At 42.0% G+C, this 12,625-nt stretch overlaps 1 protein-coding gene across 8 annotated transcripts in view; it reads left to right on the top strand.

The window, feature by feature from the left end:
• Positions 1–12,625, top strand: part of DEPDC5 (DEP domain containing 5, GATOR1 subcomplex subunit) — a 114,265-nt gene that overhangs the window by 33,792 nt on the left and 67,848 nt on the right. For all 8 annotated transcript variants that reach the window (XR_010729273.1, XR_010729274.1, XM_066260057.1 and 5 more), the window contains exons 11-18: positions 98–167; positions 477–549; positions 2,101–2,204; positions 2,485–2,559; positions 4,432–4,566; positions 5,374–5,435; positions 5,585–5,658; positions 11,102–11,171. Coding sequence is in view for 6 of the 8 variants with exons in the window: in XM_066260057.1 (XP_066116154.1) it covers positions 98–167; positions 477–549; positions 2,101–2,204; positions 2,485–2,559; positions 4,432–4,566; positions 5,374–5,435; positions 5,585–5,658; positions 11,102–11,171 (663 nt within the window). In the remaining 2 variants the exon portion in view is untranslated. The remainder of the gene's footprint in view (positions 1–97; positions 168–476; positions 550–2,100; positions 2,205–2,484; positions 2,560–4,431; positions 4,567–5,373; positions 5,436–5,584; positions 5,659–11,101; positions 11,172–12,625) is intronic.

Genomic DNA, 12,625 nt, shown 5'->3' with positions numbered 1-12,625 from the left:
TGCCTCCTAGAATTGAGAATACTATGTTCATACAAGCTGCTTCATATTAAAGTAAACATAATAACCTTGAGCTTTCTTTTTCTCTACTCATGCCTAGGAGAAGAACTGTAGTCATGAAGTGACAGTGGTCTTATTTTCTAGAACTTTCTATGATGCAAAATCTTTGGGTAAGTCTCCTAGTTATTTTTTAAGCTTCTCACGCCCCTCCCCCCATCTGTTTCTTACTGTCTTCTTCCCTTTGCACTGCTCCATCATTCTTACCTTTCCTGTTATGTGGATGGGAACATAGCAAATAGCACAGCCCATTAGTGGCTGCAAGAAGTCTGTGGGCAATGAGTCATCTTAAAACCGACTTCATAGATATATAATTATATTTATTTATTTATGCGATGCAAATGTTCAGCCCAGAAGAGGGAGCAGAGAAACCGTTAGTTTCTCTTTTCAATCTGATCTATGTCCTTTGTTTTCTGTTTCAGATGAATTTCCTGAAGTAAATCGAGCCTCAATCCGACAGGATCACAAGGGACGCTTCTATGAAGACTTTTATAAGTATGTTTGCGTCCTTCACTAGGCGCACCCCCTCCCCTTTTTGGGTAGTTTCTTTTCTAACATTAAAAAAAATGATCTTTTTACTTTAGAATAATGTTATGTTTACAGAGACGTTGTAAAGATAATCCACAGACTTTCCGTATACTCTTCGCCCACTTTTTCCTGTTAACGTTCCATAACCAAGGACATTTGTCAAAACTACAAGAACATTATTATTAACTAAGTTTCAGACTTTTCTCAGATTTCATCATTTTTTTTACTTATGTACTCTTTTGTCCCCAGATCCTATCTAGGATACTACGTTGCAATAACTTGCCAAAATTTTTACTCTGAACAATTCAAACTTGCAGCAAAGAAGAATGAACAATTTAATGAACCCATATACCAACACCTGATTTTAGCAGTTGTTATGCCATATTCACTTCATCTGTCATTCTTTTTGGCTTAATTTTGTTTGAGAGCAAATTAAAGCTATGATAACATTTTGTTCCTATGTATATCTAAAGAGTAAGGACATTTTCATATATATCACAAGGTAACCACATAATTAACCACCATTATATAGCCATAGTCACATTTAACAAAATTAATAGTAATTTTATAATATTATCCAATGTCTAGTATATATTCAGATTTCCTTGATTGTCTCCAAAACAACTTTTTGTTTTGTCTGCTTAAGGGCCTGTGATTGGCCCTGGGCAACGTATTTGGAGCTCAAAGTGATCTACAGTTTGTGGTTGCCTCTACTGGGCCTGAGTGTATGTGGGAAGGATCGAACTGGGCACTAAGGCTGGCTTTTACCAGGCCCAGGGACAGGTCAGCAAAATTCCCAAGGCACCCTAAGATCTGCCTCCGCTTCTGGTTGTCTGTTAGGCTCACTTACTGAACGAGATTCTAGCAGTATCCCAGGGGTATGAGGTAGGTCCTCAGTGAGTCACCAGGTAGGGGCAAATGCTGTTCACCAGATTGATACAGGCTCAAACTCGGTGGCAGTGCTGGGGCTGAGGCCACTCGGCAGGTATACCAAGTCTAGCTGCTACCCACTGGCGGAGCACGGTGTCAGGGAGTCACCAGGCTGAGACCTGCAGAGTTGATCAGGCCCAAACAGTCAAAATTTTGGCTGTTTGAAGGAAAGGCTCTGTACCAGTTGGGCATGCGAGGGTAATATGGCCCCCCATCCTAGAGTCAAGACAATTTTTAAATATTTTCTTATTTTCAATCTATGTGACTATTGATGCGATTTGGCTGTTTGAAGGGAAGGCTCTGCACCAGTTGGGCATGCGAGGGTAATATGGCCCCCATCCTAGAGTCAAGGCAATTCTTAAATATTTTCTTATTTTCAATCTATGTGACTATTGATGCGATTCCATTTTTTTGTTAATGTTTGTTTTAAATGTATCTGACTTGATCACTTATAATTATATGATCGTATGATAAATTCCCCTAACTTTGGGAATCCTGTCTTCTCCTTTTCTTGCAACCCTGTGAGGGACTTGATGTCCGGGGTGCCAGAGCTGCTCGATACCTATTTTATGATAACACTCCTTTCAGAGTGGTGGTGCAGAACGAGAGGCGGGAAGAGTGGACTTCACTCCTGGTGACCATTAAAAAGCTCTTCATCCAGTATCCAGTGCTGGTGCGGCTGGAACAGGCAGGTACTGCATCCACGTGGTAGAAGGTGCAGCCGGGAAAGGCAGGCCAGGACGGGGCTGGGAGGGGACAGGTTTGCGCTTGTTCCTCTTCCAGGGCTGTGTGTAGTCTGCTTCTGCCCGGTTTCTCTCTCTGGTTGGGTCCAAGTGTTCATTACGCATGCTAGTCCAATAATGTCCCTTCTACAGGGTGGGTGGCCCTGTGGAGCCAGGAACCACTTACATGCTTTTTAAGAGTTTATTTGTTATGAGCTGTTTTTCCTTTTCTTATTTCTTTTGCTGCAAGAGGGCTTTCCTCAAGGAGACAATTCTACCTCAGCCCAGGGTAACTACCTAGAGGCCATCAATCTATCGTTCAATGGTGAGTAAGGACACCAGCCATGGTGAGCATGTATCGTGCTGACCTTGTGACTGTGAACTTGTCTACTAATGACCTAGACCTAGTGATGATGTCTATACCCACCTATCCCCAAATTAACTGAAAGCAGTAACTACTGATGGCCAACATCTCACTCTTAGGTCTTCTGCTGGGAATTTAACCTACTGTTCTAATCTGTGTCTCATGGTAGCTGAGAGTAAAAAGGGGGAGAGGGACTTTCCTTGGGCTCTTTGTTTTACTAAACTATGTTCGTCTTATTTTTTTACCCCATTCCCTAACTGCTTCTAGGTAATTTCTTTTCACACTACTTCTTTAAAAAATTGCAAAAATGACCTGTATGCTTAGAATTCAAGTAATAGAGAGGTATACTGAGTAAAAATGAGCATCTCCCTGCCCCTTCCACCATCAGGCTCCTTCCAAGAGAGACCATTGTTAAGAGTATGGTGTGATGTCTTCCAAATGTTTGTCCCTAATATTTATGTGTTAGCTGAGATACTTAGTTTGCGAATACCAGAAACCTATTAAATTCATTTAAGCAGAAAGGAAAATGTACTCTTAAGGATACAGGGGCTCAGTGGGGCAGCCAGGAAAGGCTTGAACACTATGCTGAAGAATGTGGGGACCAGGGTGGCTCCAGGAATCACAGCCGCAGGATTCCCTAGAACAGTGGTCCCCAACCTTTTTTGGGCCATGGACCGGTTTAATGTCAGAAAATCTTTTCACGGACCGGCCTTTAGGGTGGGACAGATAAATGTATCACGTGACCGAGACAAGCATCAGGAGTGAGTCTTAGACAGATCTAACAGAGGGAATCTGGTCATTTTTTAAAAATAAAACATCGTTCAGACTTAAATATAAATAAAACGGAAGTAATGTAAGTTATTTATTCTTTCTCTGCGGTACCGGTCCGCGGCCCGGGGGTTGGGGACCACTGCCCTAGAACTCCCAGCAGCCCTGCCTCTGCTCTATTCAGATTGCTACGTTCCCAGCAGAGAGCATCTGATTGGGCCAGCTCCAGTTAGGCATCTGTCTGGCACTGGCCAGTGGCGGCAGTGATCATGTGAGGTCACTTCACTGTGTATCACCTTCTCATGTGTGTGTACTCAGGTGCTAGGATTCTAGAGCACATGAGGTCTTTTATTAGTAAATATTTTTGTCATATTTAAACATCCCTGATTTTTCCAGAGGAAGAATTACACAGGCTAGAAATAAAAATTAGCTTTTCAAATTTATTAAGTCATCGGCCTGACCTGTGGTGGCGCAGTGGATAAAGCGTCGACCTGGAAATGCTGAGGTCGCCGGTTCGAAACCCTGGGCTTGCCTGGTCAAGACACATATGGGAGTTGATGCTTCCAGCTCCTCCCCTCCTTCTCTCTCTCTGTCTCTCCTCTCTCTCTCTCTCTCTGTCTCCCCCTCTCCTCTCTAAAAAAAATGAATAAATAAAAAAAATTAAAAAAAAAGAAAGATATTGTTAAAAAAAAAATTATTAAGTCATCATAAGATTCTGGTCCATCTCTATTAAATATCATCTGAAATTGATATTTGATCCTTATAAGTTTCAATGCCGACTCATTTATGGAAATTAATACCATGAAATGGGAGCCTTTAAAGCTGCTCAAGGCAAGTATCAACAGGGAGAGATTAACAAAGGTGACAGTAACATAGTCTTGTGTGAAGCAATTCTTAATGTAGAAGGTGAAATACATGCACCTAAGTAGGAATCAAGTCATAATATGGCAGTTGCTATAGCAGAAATATGGATAAAGTGCTCCGAGAGCACAGAGATGCTTGCCAGTGGCTGGTTTCTGAAGAGCTGTAACATCTTCATTGGAGGACTTTTTGCTTTGTTTCAAGTGTTTGACAAGCACTATATCAACCGCAACTTTGACCGAACTGGGCAGATGTCCGTGGTGATCACGCCTGGGGTGGGTGTGTTCGAAGTGGACCGTCTACTCATGATCTTGACCAAGCAGCGGATGATAGATAATGGTAATGCCCCCTGGTTCATGCTTACTTTCACTTAGAACTCTGAGCTTTCTCTGGCTCTGGGCATTGCAGATCTGGGAATATACATGCAATTAGGTGACAAAAAGAATTCCATGGTCAAATCTGTTTGGGAGATGTTCGGTCATATATATAGTTAGGCCCATTCCCTAACTGCAGATTTTAATGTGTTAGTGTATCCTGTTTATTTCTAAAGGGCCTAACTGGTACTCTGAATTTCTCAAACATATTTGACACTGGAGAACCCTTTTTTGGGAAAATTGTTTCAAAGAACCAGTGTCCATCAGCCCATATTGGGAAGAACTATTAGATCGTCTAGTCCAGCTCTTCCTCTGTGATGTGCCATGCTTCCCCAGCTCGTACCTCGGACCTCCATTAATCTGTATTTCAACAACAAGATGGAGTTGGGGAGTAAATCCTAATTGCCAATAAAGAAGCTCTGTTAAATGATGTGCATTGTTTTGCTTTTTACTGAGATGACAAGGTTCCTTTTCCTTTCTGGCCTTGACATTAGTAATGGAGGCTCAGTTGTCTTTTTGACAAATTGTGATCTGCAAGGCAGTCAGAGGCTGACTGTCAAGTACTGAGCAGTGGCAGGTGTGACAGGACTTGGTAAAGAGGAAGAATAAAAGAACATTTATTTCTTTGCTGCATAGGCAGCACTGAGGAGGTTAGATCATTGGATGGTAAGTTGGCTTTGCCTCAGGCCCTGACACAGTGAAATAACATCGATAACAGATTGCAGCACTTATCTCTGACCCCTACCCAAACCGTTTTCGTCATTTCTCTTAGGAATTGGTGTGGACCTGGTGTGTATGGGAGAGCAACCGTTACATGCTGTCCCGTTGTTCAAGGTAATTTGCTTTCGGATTGCTTACTCAAGGGCAGTTTCCAGGGCCAGTGTGATCTTGACAATAGTTTTCATTTTAAAAACAGAAGTTGGATCAGTTCCATGCCCTGTTTGTTATTTCAGCTGATCTGTGTCTGACTTGTCCCCTTTCAGTTGCATAATCGGAGCGCTCCTCGTGATTCCCATCTGGGTGATGACTATAATATTCCTCACTGGATCAACCACAGGTAGGTGTGATTTGGATTTATGGTAGTTGATAAGAATTTTGAATAATTTTCAAGCCATTTTCTTTTCAACTCCTGTTAAGTTCTTACTATAAAATCTTTTGTCCAGGTGTGGCAACCAAAAGTTCTCACATTTGTTTATAGCTTCTCTATGTGCAAAGCAATGGCAGTAATGTAAGAACAGTCTACAGTTAAAAAATATATAAAAATAGGCCTGACCTGTGGTGGGGCAGTGAATAAAGTGTCGACCTGGAATGCTGAGGTCACCGGTTTGAAACTCTGGGCTTGTTCGGTTCAAGGCACATATGGGAGTTGTTGCTTCCTGCTCCTCCCCCCCTTCTCTCTCTCTGCCTCTCCTCTCTAAAATGAATAAATAAAATATTTTTTTAAATCCTATAAAAAATAATAAAATAAAAACATTTTAGGAGGCTTGTTTTTGTTACTGTCCCCAGCTCCTATTATCTCCCATTCCCACAGACCATAACAGACCAACATTGTGCCTGGCCTCCTCTGTTTGTAGAAAAATCCCCACCTCTTCTTCACATGGGAGGTGGTCTCTGCATTCCTGCTGATTCCAGCTCAGGGCCGGTGTCCCATCCGTCTGCCAGTGCCGCTGCCTTATCCTGATCCTCATTGGTTTTAACAACTGCAATAATCTTTGTATTGAGAATCTCTTCTTTATTTTTTTTAATTTTATTTTTTTTACAGAGATAGAGAGAGAGCCAGAGAGAGGGATAGATAGGGACAGACAGACAGGAACGAGGAGAGATGAAGAAGCATCAATCATTAGTTTTTTGTTGTGCATTGCAACACCTTAGTTGTTCATTGATTCCTTTCTCATATGTGCCTTGACCACGGCCTTCAGCAGACCGAGTAACCTCTTGCTCGAGCCAGCGACCTTGGGTCCAAGCTGGTGAGCTTTTGCTCAAACCAGATGAGCCTGCGCTCAAGCTGGGGACCTCGAGGTCTCAAACCTGGGTCCTCTGTATCCCAGTCTGACGCTCTATCCACTGTGCCACCACCTGGTCAGGCGAGAATCCCTTCTTTAGATCACCACTTTTCTTTTTCCTTTGAAGTTTTTTTAATCTCTTTCCTTCAGCCCATCCTTTAGACCAGGGTTTTTCAACCTTGACACTACTGACATTCTGGGCCAGATGATTCTTTGTTTGTGGGGGGCTGGCCTGTGGATTGTAGGATGTCGATTGGCCTCTACCCACTAAATACCACCAGCACATACTCCCAGTTGTGACAACCAAAAATGTTTGCAGAAACAGTGGCTGAGTGAATTTTCCTATCAAAAATCCTACAGAAAGTTCAACTCTTCCTTGGAAACACTGGAAGGAGAGCTCTTACCTTCTGGAAACTAATTATGAGAACTAGATGTTCTGAAATAACCTGCCAAAAGTGGAAAGATTTGGAATATCACTTCTTTTTAATGTTTTGTGATTCTTAAAAAATCACTGCAGGTTTTGAAATGCATTTGAAACCATTGGAAACAACGAAGGGACTAAGAATTAATTTTAAAAAATTCTTTATTGATTTTAGCGAGAGAGGAATATATATATATAGAGAGAGTCAGTAATATTAATGTTCCTGTATGTGCCCTGACCAGGGATTGAACTGGCAACCTCTGCACTTTGGGATGATGCTGTAACCAACTAAGCTATCCAGCCAGGGCTAAAAAATAATTTTTAAATGTCTGCAGATATTGCCACATGTCCCCTGGGTGATAAAATGCTCCTGCCTGCCTATTGAGAATCCCTTCTTTAGATCATCACTTTTCTTTTTCCTTTGAAGTTTTTTTTTTTTTTCCTTCGGCAACAGGGCCCTTTCTTCAAGTAAAAGTCTTACTTGGATCCAAGCATATAAAAGCAAAAAAGTATTAGTGTTCCTCCCTGCCCTCGCATGGCAGGCCCTGAAGTAACAACAAGGAATTCCGGGGGCCTGTGGACCAGTGTCTGCCAAGTACCACTGTACCTGGTTGCCAGAGTCATTTTTATGTGAAAATTTATCATAAATGTTGATTTCAGCCTGTCATATTTTTTTTATATTTGTTAGAAGAGCCAAATCCTATGTCTCTTTTCCTCCGGTTTCTCATGCGGCTTAATAAAGACTAAAGCGCTTGCCACCTGAGGTTTCTCTTTCAACACTTACCCTCTTATATTCTGCCTGGCACACACCCACAGCTCACTCATCTGAGCTTTTCTTCCTAGTGGGCTTGCCACTTGCCTCTTCCCTCCCAAATGCCTATTTATCCTGTAACAACCAGCCCCAACATCTCTCTTGTTCCTGCGCTGCCCCTGGGAGCCAATAGCTGCTTTTCCTTCAGTGTTCCCAGAGCATTCTACTCCTCTCTGGGTTGTCTGTCTTTTTTGTTTGTTTGTTTTTATATTTTTCCAAAGTGAGAAGGGAGGGAGACAGACTCCCGCATGTATCTGACTGGGATCCACTCGCCATGCCCACCAGGGGGCGATGCTCAGCCCCTCTGGGGTGTTGCTCCGCTGCAACCGGAGCCATTCTAGCACCTGAGGTGAGGCTGTGGAGTCATCCTCAGCGCCCGGGCAAACCTTTTGCTCCAATGGATCCTTGGCTGCAGGAGGGGAAGAGAGAGAGAGGAAGGAGAAGGAGAAGGGTGGAGAAGCAGATGGGTGCTTCTCTTGTGTGCCCTGGCCGGGAATCGAACCCAGGACTTCCATACACCAGGCCGACGCTCTGCCGCTGAGCCAACCGGCCAGAGCTGGGTTGTCTGTCTTAAGGCAGGACTCATGAGGGCCTGAAGATCATTTGGCTCATGCCTTACACTCACCATAACCTTCAGTTCTGGCTTCTGTTTAGTTGCATATCTTTGCTGGAGACCAGCTTGAAAATTAATCATAAATGTTGATTTCAGCCTGTCATATTTTCTTTATCTTTGTTATGGGCCACATTGCCCTGGTATGGTGGTTGCTACTGGTCAGTTATAATCATTCATAAGTGAGGAACCAGTTTCATGAGCTAGGAATAGTCATTTGACCAGCTCATAATGATGAGTGGTCACATTGTAATTATCCTGTTAAAAGTATGTCTCATGCTCTCAGGGGGCCCAGTGAGATATTCTGTGGCTGGTCATCCATGTTATTCCTTTACATATATGTATATGCGACTGTTTAATGATGTTCAATTTTGAAAGTTGTCATTGTATTTCCCAATGAAGTCATCTTAAAAAGAAGTGACCACTTCATAATAAAATGCCTTCTGAATCTTCCTCATCTTGTGTTTATGTTACTCTTACTTTAAAAACTCCATTCAGGTAAAATAAGAGTATTTTGTGCTTCTTTCATTTTCATGTATTTCAGAGATGAAAGTATCTTCTTTTTTGTCAGCCCTCTGATTATTTTTGGATTTTCAGTCTTTGAATAGACATTCAAATTCTTTTGCCAATAAGAAAATAGCTACTATTTAATTCTATACCATATATCCTGGTTTTAAGTTTGGCTTAGGAAATAATTAAGGGAAAAAGTAATTATAGCACAAACAAAATTGTATTTGATTTTAAGTATTATAATTTCCTCAAACTTTACTTCCTAATAACTTGAAAGTATCCTGATTTGTTACTTTGTTTTTTATCCTAAATTGACTCTGTGATTCCAATTAAGATGAAGGATGGATCTATATCTGAGGGGCTTCAGGGTCTAAGAGCTAAGAGGACTCAAGGCATATTTTTCCCAGCTCATTTTGAGCCTTGTTTGCCTGAGCCACTCAGGGACAGGAAAAAGGGGACAGAAATAAGAGGACTCCTGGCCTGAGATGGATGGCTGCTCACAGGGACCATTGTTCTCAGCCTATTAGCAAAGCCTCCTCAGAAGCAGACAAAATGTTCCCATCGTAGTAAGACCAGAGACCCTACTAAGCATCATCAAATTGTCTTCATATAGTTCAATCTAATAGAAACCTCTTCTTCTGACTGACCTCACTTCCCCACTCGGATCTTTTATAGTTAATGTCTGGAAAAAAAGTAGCATCCTCTTCTTGATATCTTTCTTGGTACCACTGTGAGGCCAAGTTTCAGGCGTTAGTACGACTCCAGGTCTGATTGCAGGCAATATTCTTTTTTTTTTTTTTTTTTTTACAGAGACAGAGAGTCAGAGAGATGGATAGATAGGGACAGACAGACAGGAATGGAGAGAGATGAGAAGCATCAATCATCAGTTTTTCGTTGCCACACCTTAGTTGTTCATTGATTGCTTTCTCATATGTGCCTTGACTGCGGGCCTTCAGCAGATGGAGTAACCCCTTGCTCGAGCCAGCAAAGCTGGTGAGCTTTGCTCAAACCAGATAAGCCCACGCTCAAGCTGGTGACCTTGGGGTCTCGATCCTGGGTCCTTCATATCCCAATCCGATGCTCTATCCACTGCGCCACCGCCTGGTCAGGCGCAGGCAATATTCTTAATGTTCTTAGGCACTTAATATGGCACTAGGATTGCTCCACACTCCATTGGTTATCTATTGATACTGCTTTTTTATTCTTATGATCAGAATTATGATTCAAGATAGAGATTAGTTAATATTCAAAACCTCTTTACCACAGGTTAATGTAGATTAAAAAAAAAGACTACGTAGAGATACCTAAGGAATAGAAAAGGCTGTACAGCTTTTATTCACATATTCATTCAACATACGCAGGTACCCAGGGCAAGGCCAGGCTTCCAATTTTTCTGTGGGCCGGATATGACTTAATTACAGTATGATTTTCAGAGGGATTGAGACTTGATGGTTTCTGCCATCTTTTTATTTTTTTGCCTGGGTTATTCTTGCTCACTCAGTGCTGATCAATCAGGGATCATGCCAGGTGTCTAGGTGAAAAAGTATTGAGGTGTAAATAGATTTATGTCTGCCATAAGAAGGGGATTCTAATCCACTTAGGAATCGGACCTACCATGAAACAATTTATGGAGGGGGAGAATAGAGCACTGCTTTTTAGTAATTACAAAAAAGTTTAGAATCAAGAAGACCAGTGAAGCCTGAGACAGGTATTTACGAAAAGGCTGATCCGTGGCTGGGATTTCAGCTGTGTCTCGAGCTGTAAAACAAAAGGGGTGTCACCTGACCAGGCGGTGGCACAGTGGATAGAGCGTCGGACTGGGATGCGGAGGACCCAGGTTCAAGATCCCAAGGTTGCCAGCTTGAGCACAGGTTCATCTGAATGAGCAAAGCTCACCAGCTTGGACCCACGGTCGCTGGCTCAAGCAAGGGGTTACTCGGTCTGCTGAAGGCCCACGGTCAAGGCACATATGAGAAAGCAATCAATGAACAACTAAGGTGTCGCAATGAAAAACTACTGATTGATGCTTCTCATCTCTCTCCCTTCTTGTCTGTCTATTCCCATCTACCCCTCTCTCTGATTCTCTCTCTGTCTCTGTCACACAAAAAAAGTATAGATGAGTGAACTTGTTTATTTCTTTTACAGTTTCTACACATCCAAAAGCCAGCTCTTTTGTAACAGTTTTACCCCACGGATAAAACTGGCAGGACAAAAGGTAGGTATTGGCAACCAGCAGAGCCTCAGGGACTGTCACACACCCATGTGGTTATTTGGTCCTGAGACATTCCTCTTCCCCCGGGTAATAATGAATTTGTTTTAGAACTTTACAAATTTCCACATTAAATAGATCGATAACAAGGTAAATCCTGATATGTAAGAAATATCTTTGGCAAAAATATGACAAAGAACTATGTTTAGTTTTTTAATAACAAAAGAACTATGTTTTAATATGATGTGACCGGTTTATTCAGATACTGAGATCTCTCAGACATGGTTGGGACAGAGACACCAACACATGTCGCAGCAAAGGGGAAGTGTGATGAGAATATGACAGGTAGTTAAAAGAAATGCAAATTCAAACAGGAAAGGGCATTCAGTTTTTGGTTACCAAACATTTAAAACATATTCATAAGCATACTGAAAAGTGTGGTGAAATTGGTGTTTGAAAACCTGGTTAGTGTCTGATTCTTATGAAAAGCAGTCTAGTATACCAAGAACAGTGCAAAACAGTCATGCCATTGGCCAGATCATTTCATTTTGGACCATGTGGTCCAAGGAAATAATTGAGGATATTGAATCCACACAGATCTTGGTCTAGTTTTATTCGTAATAGTGACAAGTTGAAAATGATAAGGAAATGGCTAACTAAACTATGAAATATCCACTTGATAGAATATATTTGCAGCCAATAAAAAGGCCACTTTTAAGAATCTGAAAAGGCCTTGTTAATGTCATATGAAGAGAAAGCAGGCTGTTATGTGCAAAGGTTCCACACTAGGATGCTCCCATCCATCTGCCTATTTCTAGCAGAGCTGAACTCTAAAAGTTTCCAAGTTTCCCCATTTATTACATTAGTAGTATCGGGATCAGTTCTTCCCTGGGGTGGTTAATCATCTAGTAGGGAGAATATTAATTTGGAAATATGAAAACTCTTAAAATAAGCCATGTCTAGTAGAGAAGTGCCAGGAGAATGGGACTCTTCCCAGAAAGATCCTTCTCCTGCCTGCTGAGGTTTTATGCCTTCACCACAGCCATTCTCTGCGAAGCGGGACATGGAGAAACTTCTCTGCGACATGATCATTTTAAAGAAGAAAGAATGAGTATTGTTATGGAAAGTTCAATGATCTTGAAAAAAAATTACTTTTAAAAAGTGATAGTTCAAAAAAAAAGTGATAGTTCTTTGCCTGACCAGGCGGTGGTGCAGTGGATAGAGCATCAGACTGGGATGCGGAGGGCCCAGGTTCGAGACCCCAAGGTCGCCAGCTTGAGCGCGGGCTCATCTGGCTTGAGCAAAAGCTCACCAGCTTGGACCCAAGGTTGCTGGCTCGAGCAAGGGGTTACTCGGTCTGCTGAAGGCCTGCGGTCAAGGTACATATGAGAAAGCAATCAATGAACAAGGTGTTGCAAAGAAAAACTGATGATTGATGCTTCTCATCTCTCTCTGTTCCT

Source organism: Saccopteryx bilineata, chromosome 2 (assembly GCF_036850765.1).
Source record: "Saccopteryx bilineata isolate mSacBil1 chromosome 2, mSacBil1_pri_phased_curated, whole genome shotgun sequence".
Taxonomy (NCBI): Eukaryota; Metazoa; Chordata; class Mammalia; order Chiroptera; family Emballonuridae; genus Saccopteryx; species Saccopteryx bilineata.
This window is presented reverse-complemented; position numbering and strand designations above follow the sequence as displayed.